This window comes from Hibiscus syriacus, unplaced genomic scaffold (genome assembly GCF_006381635.1).
Source record: "Hibiscus syriacus cultivar Baekdansim isolate YM2019G1 unplaced genomic scaffold, ASM638163v2 tig00110557_pilon, whole genome shotgun sequence".
In the NCBI taxonomy this organism is placed as follows: Eukaryota; Viridiplantae; Streptophyta; class Magnoliopsida; order Malvales; family Malvaceae; genus Hibiscus; species Hibiscus syriacus.
The window spans coordinates 724,741-743,990 of record NW_024062780.1 but is presented as its reverse complement, the minus strand read 5'-3'; the positions used below and the strand labels follow the sequence as shown (position 1 = coordinate 743,990).

The following is a 19,250-nucleotide window of genomic DNA, read 5'->3' as shown; positions in this document are numbered from 1 at the left end:
CGCACCCTTAAGGTAATCGCTCCATTCTTCAGTTCTATATTCGCAACGGTCGTCAACTCTTGGCCGCTCATTTATCCGTCGGGAAGTTAACGGCGCTGCTCATGCTCTTGCAAATTATGCTTCGGCCATATCTATGCCTTTCGATTTCCAAGCTGATGTTCCAAATTGTATTAATGCAGTGGTCACTGCTGATTCAATATTTAGTTAATAATATGACTATTTTTTTTAAAAAAAGTTAAGAGATAATAAGAGATGAACTGAATAAAAATTATTATAAAAAATATAACATTTGCTGAAACAACTGCATAAAGGCGCCACAACTACTTCCCTGATAGATTAATAAATAAAAAAGGAAAAGAAAAACAATAAGACAGAAAGAGAGAGAGAGAGGGTTTGCTACACTGAGCTTAAAATAAGAGCGATGAATGTCGGCTGGTAACCTCTTTAATTTCTCAAAGAATCTCTTCTTTTCAAAATTTATTTTCCCAATTTTCTTCTTCTTCTTCTTCTTATTATTATATATTTTCACTCTGTTCTCTTTCTGGTGATCCTTTCAATCCATTTGTAGTTCTCTCGCAAGAAGATCTCGCATTTCCTCTGATGGAGATCTCACAATCATAGAATGAGGTAGTTCGTTTTAAGATTTTCTCACTCGCATTTTCCTTTTTGGTTGATCAGAAAGTTCAGTTTCAGCGTCTAAGCAACCGGAAAAGTGGGCGCCTCCGTAGAAGATTTAATCGGCTCTGACTGAGCTCAACTGTAATTTCCTTGTCTTTGTTCCTTTTTTTTTTTTTGCACTTTCTCCGTTAACAAACGCATTGTCAATTTTTTTGTTTTGAACATTGTCATTTACTTGAATATTTGCCAACACGTTACACGTGTTGTTACAGTAATTGGATCTCGTTCTTTCAATAAACTTGTTCTTCTACACATTATGTTTTTATTTAGAGAATTTCTTCTAGAGATTTTATTCTATGTGATTTACATTTGGGTCTTTATTTGTTATAGTCTTGTATGATTCTTCTGCCAAAGCTAGAATACTAAAATGCACTAGTAGTTAGTGATTTTTTTTAGGAGATCATGTTTTTTGTTTTGATTATTTTGTTATTGTTGTTTCTACTGCTCATTGCAAATTTGAATTGTCAGTTTTTATGTTTATAGATTTGTTGGATTTTTGGAAATGAGTTGGGATCCACATATGGAGGTTCAATACATCCACAGTAACTACCCTTATAACAGTGCTGGCAGCTTTATGGAATATTTTGAAGGTCTTACTCATCAACATGTCAATTTTATTTTCAACGGTGCCACCCATGCCCAGGTACCGTTTTTTATCAAAAAAAAGTTTTTGAATGTACTGAAGTGATTCCTTCAATGTCTTTGTGTTTTCAAGAACAAATTAATCGGATAAAAAAAATAGGCTGACTTTTCGGATGAGTTTGTAATTGATCCTCTGTTTAGATTATTTTTAGTTTGTAAACGGGTTGTTACTATTGGTCACGTCCAAAAGTTGAATTTCTGTATGTAGGAGAGTGTGTACCCACCAATGACATCGAACTTCTACAAGTTTGGCCTATCTGATTCTGGCAGTATTTCATATTATGATCATGATAATGATCATAGTTACGAGGTGAATAACCATGAGCTATGCATTGATGAATTTAGAAGGGCGTCAGAGAATTCCTCATCAATGAGTAATCAACAGAGTGCAGCAATGAATGTGGAATGGGAAAGAAACACAAATTCAACCTCGCGTGAAAACTCAGTAGATTGTAAGTTTCCCAATTCTGCTTTAGGTTATTGTTTCAGCTCTGTGTTTGAAGGCATGTAATAGTGCTAAAAAAGATTTATAATGATGTCTATCATAACACGTATTTTTAGAATTAGGCCAAGTATTTATGTCAATGCCATGATTCAACATGGTTTTAAGTGTTAAGCTTAGTACCTCTTACAGCTCTATCCTTCTGAAGATTGTTTTTCTTAGTTAGTTTTCTCCCCGGGTCTTTGATTTTCTATGGTCATTAACGAATTGTCAAATTATTTGCAACTTTATGCTTTCTCTGGATTTTATTATCGGATTGGATGCTGTGCTTTCTAACAATCAAGTTTTGACTTCCAGACAGCAGCTCTGTTTTGATGGATTTTAAACTTTTAAATCATACTTGATTGAAGAGAGATTAAGGATTCAGTGAGCCTCACGATTAGTTGTATTTATATCTTGTTTGGTCCCAAATAAAAGGTCCTAGTTTAGCGGCTACAGCATTTTCAAAGCTGTCCAAAGAATCTGTTTTTCCTTGATGATAGTTTTTGGCTTTTCTCCAAGATGGTGTCTTTACTCCTCTCTCTCTTAACATCATGAAGTAAGAGTATGTCTATTTCCTGTAATTGGTTTTCCGGAAAATATTTTCTTAATTTTTCAATGTTTGATTGACGAAAAACAGATGGTTAATGTAATTCATTTTCCTGATCAACTGAATTTCCTTTGTATTTTCTGGAAAATGACTTACCATTTGATTTTTAGTAAGTCATTTTACGAACTTTCTACTTCAAAGCATAAACACTCAAAATATTATTATTTTATATATTTAATATTTATATATTATTTTAGTATCATATTAATAAAATATTTAAGTATTTAATTATATTTATTGATAATTTTAATAATAAAATATAATATTATATTATTATAATTTTATTTTAATAATATATAATAAATTATTAATAAAATTAATATTATTTATTAATTTCATAAAAATAATATTATTGAATTATTTGAATATTTAATATATACTACTTAAAATATAATATAATATTCAAATTTTAATATTATAAATTTTAATGTTTTAATAATATTATTATTTTAATAAATAATTAATTAAATAATAATATAATTTATAATAATTTTATTTTAATAAAATATAATATTCTAATAATAATATTGACATAAATAGATTATTCTAATATTTTAAAAATAATATTACTATTTTGTTAATATTTATTGTGTTTGATGTTTATAATAAAGAATTTTTAAAGAATTTACCAACTAGTGGAAAATGAATTACTCAAAATCATCCAAATACCGTAAAATGAGTTTTAGAAAATATTTTCTGGAAATGTAATTCATTTTACGAAATTCATTTTCCGGAATTATTTTCTGTGAAACAAACAGACCCTAAAATTCTCTCTCTCTATCACCAGTTCTGGTCATAAAGTGATCATATTCTTATAACAAGAGTTGTCTAGGATTTTCGGAAAAAGTTTCGTCATTCTAATTCTTTCACTTTTCAGGTCCACGGAGACAACATGATGCTCATGATTACCAGGTGTCTCTCTCTGTTATTTTCTTTGTTGAGTAAATGTGTGCAACGCCTTTCTTGTACTATGAATTTTCATGCCTATATATGTCAGTAGATTATATGCATCAGCATCTAATTTTAGCGACTTCAATCTTCTAAGATTTTGTGCTTTATAGATGTTGAAGTTTGTCTCTATGCTTTTCCTACTAGTAGAGTTATATAGGCTTAAATCGTAGTAATTTTCAGTTTCATGGTTCACAAAGTTAAATGTTACAAAACGTTGTCAAAATATGCAGGTTATTTGGCAAGATTGCGTGGATCCTGACAACATGACATATGAGGTTAGAAGAAAAATTCGTACTTTTTTCTTCCCAGCTTAATAGTTGCATTGGTTCTCCGGTTTTCTCAGTAACCTTCCGCTTAACTCTTAATTTGGTGCAATTCTGAGTTCAAGAAAAAGAGAAACCCAATGTAGTAACTGGTTCAATGTTTGTCGAGATGCATTTGAAGATTAAACACTGCCGAAAATTAATAAGTGGGGTGCAGAAATTTGGTTTGTGTGATTATTCCTTCAAACCAGCCATAATCGTCCTTGGTTTTAGCTGCAACTGTTGCTTAATTTTAATAGGTCAAAACACAATAACTGAGCACTTCTCTCTTTTGCAGTAATGCAGCTTTGAAACAAATTTTTATTTTATTTTTTGCAATGAGATCCCATTGGTTTGTGAGTAACAAATTAAAATTGAACAAACCTATTTGGACATTTTCATACATTTCTAGAAAACATGGGTTGTGTATTTGTGAATTATTTTTTGATTGCTTTAATTGATTACATTTATCATTTTAGGAATTACTTGAATTAGGCGAGAGTGTTGGAACACAAAGTCGGGGTCTGTCCCAAGAACTTATTTCTTTGCTACCCGTTTCAAAATACAAGTGCAGCTTATTCTCAAGGAAGAAATCAAAGAATGAGAGGTAATGCCTTTACTTTTGTCCCTGTTAAAATGTGATTTGTTTTTTTTTTATCAGCTGCTGCAAATGGTATTCAACAGATTTTAAATTGAAATACACGACACGACAAGCCTAGTTCTTGATATAAATTTTACTGGTTTGCGAGGTCATGTTAATTTTTGTGATAATGCGTTGGTCTAACTAGTCGTGTATGAATAATATGCATGCCTTGCTTGCACGTTCCGGTGAGATTTGCAGCTGTTTTTAGTATATGGATTCCACTCCCCTCCTTTGGTTTCTTCCCCTTTCTCTCAGCCAATTGTTGAATCTCATTATTATTATTATTTTTGTTTTCGGGGACTAGATGTGTAATATGCCAGATGGAATACAAAAGAGGTGAGAGACGGATTACACTGCCTTGCAAACATGTCTACCATGCTGGATGCGGCACCAAATGGCTTAGCATCAACAAGGTAACCATCTGGCTCTCATGATTGAAGCTTTATTCCATTTATTTAGGCAAGCGTTTTAGGAAGCCTGCTAATTGAACCTTTACTTCTCCAGGCTTGCCCTGTATGTTATACAGAGGTATTTGGCGATGGCTCAAAACATTAAGGGACAATCACGATGAACATGAAAAAAAACAAATATTTGTTTGCTCTTGATCGAATTTGGATTTTGGGTATTTCCCTTCTATTTGGGTCGAAGATGGTTGTGTAAATTTTCGATGATATTTGTTATTTTCCAGTTATTGTTCATTTGCTACGAATTTCCATCAATCACCATCACACTCTTTCTCGAGAAAGTGGTCAACCATTTAACCTCAAACGCACACAAGTTTTTTGAAGGCTTCCCGATTATGACACTTGTCGGAAAAAAAATCAGACAATTGAAATAGAAGCTTCGATAACCACTGTTCCCCTTGATAAATTAATCACAGTAGTTGGGAGAATTTCGTGGTGAAATGGTATGATTATTTAAATCCATCAATTGTTGAAAACTTCAGTGGAGGCATTCACATGAAAAATAAACATAACACACGTTTTCAAAAGATTAAAAACAAAATAGAATTTCCAAGTTGCTTCTACTCATCTGATGGAACATTAACCGGCACCAACCTGCATGTTGATTGTTCAGTTTAAAACCATATTATTATACTGCAAGAGTCATCATCAGACCTGTTCTTTCAGCTTCAACGCGTTGGGGGTTTTTATTTTATACTTGGTTCAGTGGACCTCATCTTTCGAGGTCCATTGCATTAGTCAAACAAACCCAAACACTTCAAGGGAAACAACCAATTGTGATGGCGATTTGGAGTTTTATATTAAGGTCAGATGTATGTTAGTGTTGGAATTATATTAAGTTCCAGCTTGCTGTTCATGTTATCTCAAGAAATTTATTTTATTCATGATTGAGGAGATGACTATATAAAGGGGACCATCTCTTGTTCATGGATATGCCTTGTGGAGTGAATTCCAAGTCGTATTTTCTTAGCTATTAGGAATTGCATTGCCTGGAAAATGGGGCAATTCCCTCGACTCATCCTTGCTTTGTCATTTTGTCTTGTAGCTACGAGTGTGGTTGATGATTACAAATCTTATGAGTATTCTTCTCCACCTCCACCACACCACCCAAAGGACAAACATTCTCCTCGTCCTTGCTACTACAATTCACCACCTCCTTACTACTATAAGTCACCACCTCCGTCATCTCCATCACCACTTCCTCTTTACTACTACAAGTCTCCACCTCCACCCTCTCCCATCCACCACCTCCTCCTTACATTTACAAGTCACCGCCTCCACCGTCTCCTAGTCCCCCACCACCATACTACTACAAATCACCACCTCCATCACCTCCTTACATTTATAAGTCACCACCACCCCCTCACCTAGTGTAATACCCCAAATTTTGGTCACTGACCAAAACATAAGTTTTGAAAGTTTAGTGGCCAAAGTATAAAAATGGACAAAGTTCATGGACCTAAGTGGTAATTTTCTCAAAAATAATTTTTATTCCATAAATAGATAGTTTACTTTCGAGAGTTGGCTTTTTTTTATTAAAATCATATTCTTGATCCAGAATTTACGTTGAAAACTAGAAAGGGTTAAAGTTTGATAAGAAATCGGTAAATCGGATCGAATAGATATTTCAAGAAAAATTAAAGGATGATAAATTAGGCTTAAAAATATTATTTTCACACATTAAAACGATGGAAAGTAATATGAATAATTGGATTTGAAGATTTATTTCCATGTTTAATTTGGATCGTTGGATCAAAGTGGCAAGATTGCAATTTTTGGAAAGTTGCTTAGTAAAATTGAAAAAGGGTAAAATATTTTGTTCATATTTGATTTTGAAAATATGATAAGGTTATGTGGCTTAGTATTATTGTAAATATCAAATTTCATTAATGGTAAAATGAACATTTCTCATTAAATGAATATTTTATTCATTTAAACTTAAATAAAACTTAAATTAACATGAAATTACATGCAAATTTCATGAAACTTAGGCCATTTTTCAACCCCTTGGTCGTGCACCCCCTACAAGGTTAGAGAAAATTTCTTTCTCATTTTGAGCAATTTCCTTTGGATTTTGGATCATGTCGTGAAATAGAAAGTTGTTCTCCACGAAAAACGCTATCATTTGGTACCTTTATTGTTTGCTGATTTGGTTTTTGTTCAAAGATCCTAAATTCTAGGATTTATGTTCACATTAGGTTTTATAAAATTGATGAATAATTTTGATGTTTTTGAGGTTGTAGAACGATTTCCAAGCATGATTGACGATTAAAATCAACTATACATGTCTATACAAGCTATTGGTAATTACGGCCAAACCCTAAAATTTAGGGAAGTTTATGTTATGATGAAATTTGATTAGGGATTTGATTGTAGAGATTGTATAAGGTTGAATTGAGGTTGAGTTCATGCTTGAATCGAATTAAAATCGAGTAAAATCATGAAAACCCTAGTCTTGGGTACATAAACCATTCGACCTTGAGGAAGACGATGGGAAAATTTTTTGAAAAATTTCATGTGGCTTAGAAATGATATTAGAAAGGTTCTACAAATCTTAGAAATTTTTTTGGACCAATCTGTAATCTTGTGAAAGTTGGGGGACCAAATTGGTAATTGTGAAAAAGTTGTGGGCTGTTGTATAATTATTCAATAATTGTTGTATTATGCTGGATCTTACTATTTTGGGGACTGAAATTGAAGTTAGAATTTGAAATTTAGCCATTTTGGAAAGTTGACAAAGTTTTAGTGATAAATGGTAAACACTGAGAAAGTTAGTGGATTAAATAGTAAATATGTCATTGTTGAGGTATTTGGACTGAATGTTTATTTATTGAAATTATTGGGCTTATTTTGGCTTCGAATTGAAGAATTAATGACAAGAGCACAATATGAATAGAAAGGAAAAAATTAAGATGAATTTTAGAAGAATTCGAAAATAATAGTACTTTTGGAGTATTATTATTAAGTATGAAATATTTGTAAGAATACTAACATGTATTTCATATTTATATATACTTTGTATGGATGCTCGTGTAGATCGTGATCGAACTCGTGATTCGAGCAAAGCGAAAAGCAAGGAAAAGTTTAAGAATAATCGGATTTCGATAGTAAGGCATAATAGTGAGGCATATAAGGTGAGTGCATTTATTATGTACTTATATGATATGAGGACTACTTGTGATGAGTCAACCTCGAGTATTTTTATTTAAATATGTTTTAACGCATTTTGAAATATTTTCATAAAATTTTATGAAAATGATTTTACAATTGATTTTAGGGTATGAATTGCCCTAAACAAATGGATGTGTTTCACACAAATTATTATTTATTGGTGGTTTGGAACGAATGTTTAACATGCGATTTAGATTTTAAAGCCTATTGTATGTACATGGAGAGTTATAGGTGCAATAGTAATACCATAAATAAGGTGGTATTGTAGTAGTACTTTGTGTAATGTAGCACTATGTATGTAATTGACATAATTGGTATGTAATAGATATCTATCGATTTTGTTTAATGCATTATTGCATTTTCGTGCCAGTACTTTGTGTACTTTGGCACTTTGTGTGCAAGGATGGTAGTCGTACGGGATTACTACTCCGGAAATGGTTAGTATAGTGTTGTCGTGTACCACAATACCTATACGTTATTGCTGCACTTAGATGCTTATTGTGTACATTGCATTCTCATTTGTCATACATTGGGTTGTGAATGAATATTTTGGATTATACTTGTTGAGTTAATCGAATGACGAAATTGGCCAAGAGGGGGGTGAATTGGCAATAAAAATTTTGTGGAAGCTTTTGCAGAAAATTGAAAGCAATTGCACAGCGATTTACAGTGGTTCGACTTTCTCAAACAAAGTCTACGTCCACTACCTTAGCTATCCACACTAAGGATTTTCCAACAAATTCACTAATTTGTTCTTTCTTTTGAGGCCAAAGAGATAACCTTACAATTTCCTCAAGAGTATACCCCAACTCTTGAGAACACTCTTTTCTCAAAGAGAAGATTACAAATTTGCAAACTTACAAGAAAACCTCACAAGGTAAGATGTTTGCACAATTCTAGAACAAAGAAAAGAACACTCAAAGATGAATACAATTGAGCACAAAAAGTGTTCTTGAAAGCAAAATGAATATTGAATGAAAATGGGCTTGAAATGCTCAAACTTGAGGTTTGATGCTTTCTCTTTGATTCTCTCTTGATTCTAGTTGCTTGATGTTTCTTCTTTTTGATCAATGGCTTCTAAGCTTGCTTAAATACACCTTGGATCACTTCTGAACGTTGGGGATAATTAGAGAAGATATTATAGCCGTTTTAGTGTGAAAACATTTAATAAAACAGCTTGGACAGTGGGGGGAATCGGTTCCCTCTCATAGGGAATCGGTTCCCTAAGTGTAAAATTCAAATATTTCGACCGTTGAACAAGGGGGAATCGGTACCCCCTTGGGGGGGAATCGGTTCCCTCCGAGCATTCTGGAAATCTCGGAGCCAAACCATTCAGGGGGGAATCGGTTCCTCCTATGGGGGGGAATCGGTTCCCTCTGAGTAATCTGGAATTTTTGGCTTTGAATTGGTTCGAAATACTTTATAAAATATTTTGAAATTGTTTTATGATTAAAACTTAATTTTACACTTAAGTAAGGATCAAAAATGATTTTTGAAATATTTGGAGTAATGTTTTGATATTCGAATAGTTATATCGAATATACTTAGAAAATCATTTGGAAAATCTTAAAATTCATTTAACTTAATTTGTTATATCGAAATATTAAAATGTTTCAACAATCTCCCCCTTTTTGATATAACAAAACATTTTAGTAATTTTAAGATTTTTGAAATCAAGTTTTGAAATTAGAAATTATTAGAAATTACTCCCCCTTACTTTAACACTTAATTCTTCTCCCCCTTTTTGTTAAATCAAAAAGTCATTGTAAAACAAGGTTTTGTAAATCGTTTAGACAATTGATTTATTAATTATAAGCTTAAGCTGCTAAGATCATAATCAAAAGAGAGGTTAGCCATTAGTTTCATAAATCAATATTCATAAATAATGTGATATGGCAAAATTGGTCATATTGCTAATGATAATGTAAATGATGCAAAAATGAATAAAACAAACCAAACATATAAGTTCACACCATTCATATATCCAAAATCCAACAATCCACAAAATCAAACATATCAAAATGTTGAAACAATATTCATTTTGTTCAAGGTTTTAAAGCTAAACATAAAATCAAGCATCCGGATCGGTAGGAGGAAAACGGGCTCGCATAGCGGCCATCTCGTGTGTGAGTTCATTGATACGAGCGTTGGTTGATTCATTGTTTGCACGCATCTCCCGAAGAATCTCTAATTGTTGAGCTCCCATTGTGGATAAATGAGACTCTATAGAGGAAAAACGCGAGTCCATGGTAGCGTATCGGTAATCGAATGTCTCCATAAAGGATTGAAAATATGGAGGCATTTGATGCGTTTGTTGTGCTTGCTCCTCGGGCTGCTCTTCGGGCTGATCAGGTTCTTCTTCAACTTCATCAATATCCCTCATTAATTGTTCAAACTCGGGATCTTCGTCAGCTTCGGGTGGAGCTTGTGAAGAACTAGCTCCCGGAGTAGAAGAACGAACCCATTCACCGGTTTCTTTGTCCTTTACCCATCCCGCTCTCGTTAAGGAAAGAAGATTTATTTGTTTCTTAAGAGGAAAAACGGCATCTAGACCGACTCTAAGCCCAGCTTTGGAAAACAGATTACTCAAAAAGCAACCGTAAACTAGAGATGAACAGTGTTTCTTGTTAGGAACAAGATTTACGGTTTCAACAATTTCAGCAAAAATAATCTGAGGTAGGTTAATTTTAATACGGTTTTCAAAACAATGTAACCACCAAAGATCCAAAGCTCTAAGAGTAGAATAACGACCTCCGGATGGTCGAAACCACCAAGAAATCATTAGATGAAGAAAACGCTCATGTAGGTCTAAGACACTCGCACTATCCCTTCTTTTATAACGAGAACCTAAGATTTGTTTTTCATTCGAAATACCATCATTATCTAATCCAAAAGTATTGGCTATATATGCCGGGTCAATATATAAGAATTGTCCTAGAAGGTAGGAACGAATTCCTATGGTTTCGGTTTCAGCTTGGTTTTTAACACATACGGCATTAGAGTAGAATATACGAACAAGTTGATGGTAAACGATGGGTTCAAGATCAAATAGTTTATCAAATTTCCATTCTTGTAAAATGGGAAGATATTTAAAATTGATAGCTAACATAGCTTGACGAGAAGGAATACGTTCTTCCCGGATTTTGTAAGAATCGAAATACTGATAATACCAATATCGGTGATTTCTAGACCCAGGATGATTGAAACACGAATTTTGGATAGTCAAGTTAGGATCAGTGGGATTGAGATTAGAAATTGGAATAGAAGGAGGATTTTGAGGTGGATTTGGTTGACGACTAGAACGACTAGATGAAGACCTAGGACGTTTAGGATTTGACATGGTGAAGAAAATCGGAATAGATATAATAACCTGCAATTTTAAAACAAGTGTATGCAATTCAATTAATCCCAAAACTCAAATGAGTCCTCAATATTTCAAGATTCTCTAAAACAATCCTAATGGGCAAAGTTTTTGAAAAATGAGAAACAATATATGTATAGTTTTTTTTATAATAACAATATAATTTGATCAAAACACAATAATTTGAAAAATAACATTTTTTTTTTATTTCGAAAATTTTAAAAAATTTGAAAAATTCTTGTGTTTTTGATGAAATTAGTTGTAACATCTAGTTTCTAATCACTAAATAACCAATGCCCGATCACAATTTCAACCTAGAACTAATTGAAACTAATCCTATGTTCAAAAGTAATGAAATAAAGAGTTTAGAAAAATTTACCTTGAAATATGAAGATTGAGGGGATTTAGATGTTGTTTGCACTATTTTAATGATTCCAACAGGTTTGGAAGATGATTTATGAAGCAAAATCCGATTATTATCGTTGATTTGAGGCAAAAATGGAGATTTGAGGGGTTTAGAGAGTGAGAACGGCGGAGAGAGAGAGAGGAAGAGGGTTTTTTGGAGAGTTTAGGTTATTCTGCCCGATTTTAGCAGAACCCCAGGGGGGTATCGATTCCCCTGTGGGGGGAATCGGTTCCCCTTCAAAGGGGGAATCGGTTCCCTCAGGGGGGGATCGATTCCCTCTGCACAAAAATGCTAAAATCCGAATTTTTAAGCACAAAATGCTAAATTAATCTTTTCTAGTGGTATTGGCAACTCATATATCAAACTTTAATTATGTTCAAATAATTAAATTAATCTTTAATTGATTTTTGAACATAAAATTAATTTTCATTAAGAATCACAAACTCCCCCTAACTAATAGCAAGAATGCAATCAAAAAATATAAGCATTTTTCAAGATTTATTAAAAGTGCTAAAATTATTTTAAACACTAAGTGAAGATAGATTGGTCAAACCTAATTCTCTCCTAAGTGTCCAAAATCTTTCCTTGTCTAAGGGTTTTGTAAAGATATCCGCTAATTGGTGCAAAGTATCAACAAATTCTAGAACTACATCTTCCTTAGTGACATGGTCTCTAATGAAGTGATGTCTTATTTCAATGTGCTTAGTTCTAGAGTGTTGGATGGGATTTTTAGTGAGACAAATAGCACTAGTATTGTCACACTTGATAGGAATAGTACCTACTTCAATTCCATAATCAAAAAGTTGTTGTTTCATCCATAAAACTTGTGCACAGCAACTACCGGCTGAAATGTATTCCGCTTCAGTGGTAGATAATGCAACACAATTTTGTTTCTTTGAAAACCAAGAAATCAGCATATTTCCAAGGAATTGGCAAGTACCGGAGGTGCTTTTCCTATCTAATTTGCATCCTCCATAATCCGCATCAGAAAAAGCATGCAAGCTAAAACTAGAGTCTCTAGGATACCAAAGTCCTAAACTAGGAGTGTCCTTAAGGTATCTAAAGATTCTCTTAACAGCTAGTAAATGTGATTCCTTAGGACATGATTGAAATCTAGCACATAAGCAAACACTAAACATAATGTCCGGTCTACTTGCAGTTAGATAAAGCAAAGAGCCAATCATTGACCTATATAATTTAACATCTACACATTTACCTCCTTCATCTAAGTCAAGCTTTGTTGAAGAGCTCATTGGAGTGTTATGAGGTTTCCCATTTTCCAGTCCAAACTTCTTGAGCATATCTTTGACGTACTTAGCTTGATTAATGAAGATGCCATCTTTTCTTTGCTTGATTTGGAGTCCCAAGAAAAATGAGAGCTCCCCCATCATGCTCATCTCAAACTCACTTTGCATTAGCTTAGAAAATTCTTGGCAAAGAACATCATTAGTAGAACCAAATATTATATCATCAACATAAATTTGAACTACTAATAAATCTTTACCTTTTCTTTTTAAAAACAATGTAGTGTCAACCTTTCCTTTTAAAAAATCTTTTTCAATTAAAAAATTTGACAATCTTTCATACCAAGCTCTAGGAGCTTGTTTTAAACCATAAAGAGCTTTTGTCAATTTTAAAACATGATCCGGAAAATTTGAATCTTCAAAACCTGGAGGTTGTTCCACGTACACTTCTTCTTTTATAAAACCATTTAAAAATGCACTTTTAACATCCATTTGATATAATTTAAATTCATTGAAACATGCAAATGCTAATAATATTCTAATTGCTTCCATCCTAGCTACGGGAGCGTATGTTTCATCATAGTCTATGCCTTCTTCTTGAGTATAGCCTTGAGCAACAAGTCTAGCCTTGTTCCTCACTATATTACCACTTTCATCAAGTTTATTTCTAAAAACCCATCTAGTACCTACAGTAGATTTATCACTAGGCCTTTCAACTAATGTCCATACTTTACTTCTCTCAAATTGATTTAATTCTTCTTGCATAGCCATAATCCAATGTTCATCTTTTAATGCTTCTTTGATGTTCTTAGGCTCTATGCATGAAATAAATGCAACATAATTACAGATATTTCTAAGAGAAGAACGAGTAGTTACCCCTTTTGATGGATCACCTATAATTTCACCATCTTTGACATAGTTGTACTCTCTTGGAAAAGATACTTCCCTTTCTTCAATGGTTGGATTCTCGAGGGGATCATGAGTTTCCTCATCTTTTGTTTCTTCCTTTGATGATGATTCTCCAACGTCATATCTAACGTCATTTGCTTGTACAATACCTACATCATCATTAACAGAAGAATCCTTCCTCGGAAGGGGATTATCATCGAAAACAACATGTATAGACTCTTCTACAACTAAAGTTCTTTTATTAAATACACGATAAGCTTTAGAGTTTAAGGAATAACCCAGAAAAATTCCTTCATCACTTTTAGCATCAAATTTACCAAGATTTTCTTTACCGTTGTTTAAAACAAAACATTTACATCCAAAAGGATGAAAATAGCTAATGTTAGGCTTTTTATTTTTGAGAATTTCATATGGAGTTTTCTTTAAAATTGGCCTAATCATTACTCGATTTATAACATAACAAGCGGTATTTGTGGCTTCCGCCCAAAAATATTTTGGCAAATTATTTTCACAAAGCATGGTTCTAGCCATTTCTTCTAAAGTTCGATTTTTCCTCTCAACAACTCCATTTTGTTGAGGGGTTCTAGGTGCTGAAAAATTGTGGCTAATACCATTAGAATTACAAAACTCAATAAATCCAAGATTCTCAAATTCAGTTCCATGATCACTTCTAACACTAGTGATAGAGTAACCTTTTTCATTTTGGATTATTTTTGAAAATGTGATGAAATTTTCTAATGCTTCATCTTTAGTACTTAAGAATAGAACCCAAGTGTATCTAGAATAGTCATCTACCAAGACAAATGCATATTGTTTTCCTCCCAAGCTAGTAGTTCTAGTTGGCCCAAAAAGATCTAAATGGATCAATTGTAATACTCTACTAGTTGATACATCATTAATAGATTTAAAAGAAACTCGTTTTTGTTTTCCTTTAGCACAAGCATCACAGATTTTATCATTATCAAATTTAAGCTTAGGCAACCCTCGAACTAAATCACCTTGAATTAGCCGTTGCAAAACACTCATACTAGCATGACCTAGTCTCCTATGCCATAACCAACTATCATGCTCATCCTTAGCAACTAGGCATAAATTAGTCATATCAATAGAATCTAAATGCACCATGTAAATGTTTCCTATTCTATGACCAACAAGCATAATCCGATTAGATGCAATGTCAATGACTTTACAACCATTAATTTCAAATAAGACATTGAATCCTTTATCGCATAATTGACTAATACTCAATAGATTATGCTTTAATCCATTCACATATAAAACATTTTTAATTTGTATGGAAGAGGTATTACCTATTGTACCAATACCTTCAATGTGACCTTTTGAATTGTCTCCAAAAGTCACTTCTCCTCCATTTTTGGCGTTAAGCTCAATGAACCGGCTTTTGTCTCCGGTCATATGTCTTGAGCATCCACTATCAAGGTACCATGAGTTTGAATTTGTTTCCCGTGCCTTGTAGCAATGCTCCTTTCCCTACAAACATAGATTAATTTTGATTTTTGGTACCCAAATTCTTTTGGGTCCATATTCATTAGTTTCCAAAATCCTAGTTCCCTTAGGTATCCATTTTTGTAGGATATCTTTATCTTTAGTAGTAATGAGTCCTTTAGGAACCCATATACTTCTAAATATTTTACCATTTAAGGTTCGTTGAGGATTTCTATGATTGTAGTTTCTAAAATCTTTTCTAACAAAGTTGGATTTTGAATTTTCTCCTTTTTCAAAATGTTTTGTTCCAACTTTTTCAAAAGAGATTTTAAGATCATCAATTTTCTTTTGATGATCATCATTGACCTTTGAAAGTAAATTTTGCAAATCTAAATTTTTCTTTTCAAACTCTTCTAGTTTGATTTGCAAATCTTTACTTTTACTTTCAAGATCATTGTTGGTTTTGGATATGAGTTTATTTTCATTTTTCAATTTTGAAACATCATTTTTATATTTTAAAAATAATTTCTCATAATCCGAAGCCAACCCATTATATTCCTCTAATAGCTCATCATAAGATAAATCATCAAAATCAGATGAGTTAGAGGTTACCTTAGAATCTTCCCCGAATGCCATCAAGCACAAGTTTGCTACTTCTTGTTCCTCTTCATCGGAACCTTCTTCATCGCTCCATGTAGCCACATGAGCCTTGTGCTTATTCTTTGATTGACCCTTTTTCTTCAATTGTGGGCAATCATATTTGACATGCCCCGGCTTTTTGCATTCATAGCAAATGATTGGGTCCTTCTCTTTTGATTCATTTTTGAGGCCTTCGTTTCGTTTGAATTTTCTTCCTTGGTAAGGTCTCATCATTTTTCTGAACCGTTTGGCAAACAATGCCATTTCCTCGTCATCATCATCATTAGAATCACTCTCATCTTTTGTGGATTTGAGAGCAACTCCAATGTTTTTCTTCTTCTCCTTCTCCTTTGGTGTCTCTTCAACTTTATCAAGGTCCACCTCATCTTCAAGCATCATCTCATGAGTGAGGAGTGAACCGATAAGTTCTTCAAGAGTTAAAGACGATAGGTCCTTAGACTCGATGATTGCCGTCTTCTTTGATTGCCATGATTTTGGGAGGGAGTAGACTAACTTCCTCACAAGCTTTTCATTTGAGATGATCTCTCCATATGATTTGAGACCATTGACAATCGTTGAAAATCTATCCGTCATAGCTTTGATGTCTTCATTTGGTTTCATCCTGAAATTTTCATAGCTATGCGTTAGAATACTAATTTTTGATTTCTTTACCTCATCTGTACCTTCATGTGTGACTTGAAGTTTGTCCCATATTTCTTTGGCGGTTGTACACGATGAAACTCTTCCGTATTCATCTGGTCCAAGAGCACAAAAAATAATATGGATGGCTTTGGAGTTGAGCTGGAACATTCTTGTCTCTCCTTCACTCCACAACCTTGGATGAGTGAGAGGTTTGATGTATCCTTCTTCTACAGCATTCCATGCTCCCATGTCACTTGCTTGAATGAAGTACATCATTCTATTCTTCCAATAGGCATAGTTAGCTCCATTGAAGAAAGGAGGCTTGTTGACGGGCATCGAATCAAGACCGGAGTCGAAGTTTGAAGTGGAGGCCATTGATGACTTTGTAATCGATGTAACTCTTCCCGGATCGACTCAAGAGGCGATTAAACCTTCAAATGAGTTAGGCTCTGATGCCAATTGTTGAGTTAATCGAATGACGAAATTGGCCAAGAGGGGGGTGAATTGGCAATAAAAATTTTGTGGAAGCTTTTGCAGAAAATTGAAAGCAATTGCACAGCGATTTACAGTGGTTCGACTTTCTCAAACAAAGTCTACGTCCACTACCTTAGCTATCCACACTAAGGATTTTCCAACAAATTCACTAATTTGTTCTTTCTTTTGAGGCCAAAGAGATAACCTTACAATTTCCTCAAGAGTATACCCCAACTCTTGAGAACACTCTTTTCTCAAAGAGAAGATTACAAATTTGCAAACTTACAAGAAACCTCACAAGGTAAGATGTTTGCACAATTCTAGAACAAAGAAAAGAACACTCAAAGATGAATACAATTGAGCACAAAAAGTGTTCTTGAAAGCAAATGAATATTGAATGAAAATGGGCTTGAAATGCTCAAACTTGAGGTTTGATGCTTTCTCTTTGATTCTCTCTTGATTCTAGTTGCTTGATGTTTCTTCTTTTTGATCAATGGCTTCTAAGCTTGCTTAAATACACCTTGGATCACTTCTGAACGTTGGGGATAATTAGAGAAGATATTATAGCCGTTTTAGTGTGAAAACATTTAATAAAACAGCTTGGACAGTGGGGGGAATCGGTTCCCTCTCATAGGGAATCGGTTCCCTAAGTGTAAAATTCAAATATTTCGACCGTTGAACAAGGGGGAATCGGTACCCCCTTGGGGGGGAATCGGTTCCCTCCGAGCATTCTGGAAATCTCGGAGCCAAACCATTCAGGGGGGAATCGGTTCCTCCTATGGGGGGGAATCGGTTCCCTCTGAGTAATCTGGAATTTTTGGCTTTGAATTGGTTCGAAATACTTTATAAAATATTTTGAAATTGTTTTATGATTAAAACTTAATTTTACACTTAAGTAAGGATCAAAAATGATTTTTGAAATATTTGGAGTAATGTTTTGATATTCGAATAGTTATATCGAATATACTTAGAAAATCATTTGGAAAATCTTAAAATTCATTTAACTTAATTTGTTATATCGAAATATTAAAATGTTTCAACAATACTGATTGATAAGTATGTTAAACATATGAAATACTGTTTCGCGGGTTATTTGAGGGAAAATTGACCTATTAAGATAGTTTTATGCATTAATATATTTTATACGATTAAACTCGTATTTTGATATTTTATGAAATACTTATGTTTTAATATGCCTCATTTATTATATTATATCTCACTAAGTAAATACTTAGCGTGTGATGATTTCACGCGTAGGTAATAACGTACGTCATGACTTGTAGTAATATATGACATATGAAATCATATGAGTGAGGAGTGAACTGAAATCATCCGTCAAGGATTGCCTCATCAGTAACAATATGACATCTCTAGATGTTTATTTTGATATTAATAGTCGGCATGTACTTAGATATTATATGATGCTCTGATAGGACATATGGTATTTGGTTTGTAGTAATATATGATATTCGAACTTAAGTTACTATGTGATGGGTTTCAAAATGTTATTTATATATTAGTAGTTAATAAACGAACATTTTAAATATTATAATATTAAATAAATTTATAAAAAAAATATTTTACTGATTTTCAAGTACAATAATATTTTGAAAGTCATGTGACATCTATGACTTGTGTACGGGAAATTATATAGGGAATGGGTGTTACACTTAGCCCTCCACCACCATACTACTACAAATCACCTCCTCCCCTATCTCTCTCTCCACCACTTCCTTACGTTTACAAGTCACCACCCCCCTCTCACCTAGCCCTTCACCACCATACTACTATAAATCACCTCCTCTCTCATCTCCCTCTCCACCACCTCCCTACATTTACAAGTTACCATCACCACCGCCACCTCCCTACATTTACAAGTTACCATCACCACCGCCACCTCCTTACTGTTATAAGTCACCACCGCCATCATCTCCGTACTATTACAAGTCACCACCGCCACCATCTCCTTCACCCCCATCACCTTACTACTATAAATCACCACTACCTCCTTCTCTGTCACCGCCACCGCCTTATTATTACTATAACTCTTCCACCACCTCCTTATCACTGCCAGTACCTATCCTCAAGTGAAATCTCCACTTCGTTACTACACATACATCTACAACACTTTCAAAAGGCTACTTGATCTATGTTTTGTTTTAATCTCTTTGTTCAGGTTGAAGATCT

The 19,250-nt window shown here is 33.6% G+C and overlaps 1 protein-coding gene and 1 long non-coding RNA gene across 3 annotated transcripts; one reads left to right on the top strand and one right to left on the bottom strand.

Moving 5' to 3' along the window:
- The first annotated feature begins 384 nt into the window (after positions 1–384).
- On the top strand, positions 385–4,882 carry LOC120131949 (E3 ubiquitin-protein ligase BIG BROTHER-like). 2 transcript variants are annotated; one of them, XM_039148808.1, is made up of 9 exons: positions 385–435; positions 569–712; positions 1,162–1,321; positions 1,529–1,772; positions 3,289–3,323; positions 3,593–3,637; positions 4,144–4,271; positions 4,612–4,720; positions 4,812–4,882. In XM_039148808.1, exons 3-9 carry the CDS (start codon positions 1,181–1,183, stop codon positions 4,860–4,862), a joined length of 753 nt encoding a protein of 250 aa, XP_039004739.1. In that variant the 5' UTR covers positions 385–435; positions 569–712; positions 1,162–1,180; the 3' UTR covers positions 4,863–4,882. The 2 variants fall into 2 exon arrangements, with proteins under 2 accessions (XP_039004739.1, XP_039004738.1); XM_039148807.1 differs by lacking the exon at positions 385–435 and having other exon boundaries at positions 569–759.
- A 1,163-nt stretch (positions 4,883–6,045) lies between these two features.
- LOC120132209 lies at positions 6,046–18,967 on the bottom strand. The gene is made up of 3 exons (XR_005516980.1): positions 18,952–18,967; positions 18,734–18,766; positions 6,046–6,106 (listed from the first exon to the last, which is right to left on the bottom strand). It is a non-coding gene; the product is annotated as an uncharacterized LOC120132209 (long non-coding RNA).
- Positions 18,968–19,250: the final 283 nt, after the last annotated feature.

Coding starts and splice junctions, on each gene's coding strand:
- LOC120131949 (XM_039148808.1), top strand. CDS start 1,181: ATGAGTTGGGATCCACATATGGAGGTTCAATACATCCACAGTAACTAC. Junction 1,322..1,528: donor ACGGTGCCACCCATGCCCAG/GTACCGTTTTTT, acceptor TTCTGTATGTAG/GAGAGTGTGTACCCACCAAT. Junction 3,638..4,143: donor CTGACAACATGACATATGAG/GTTAGAAGAAAA, acceptor TTATCATTTTAG/GAATTACTTGAATTAGGCGA.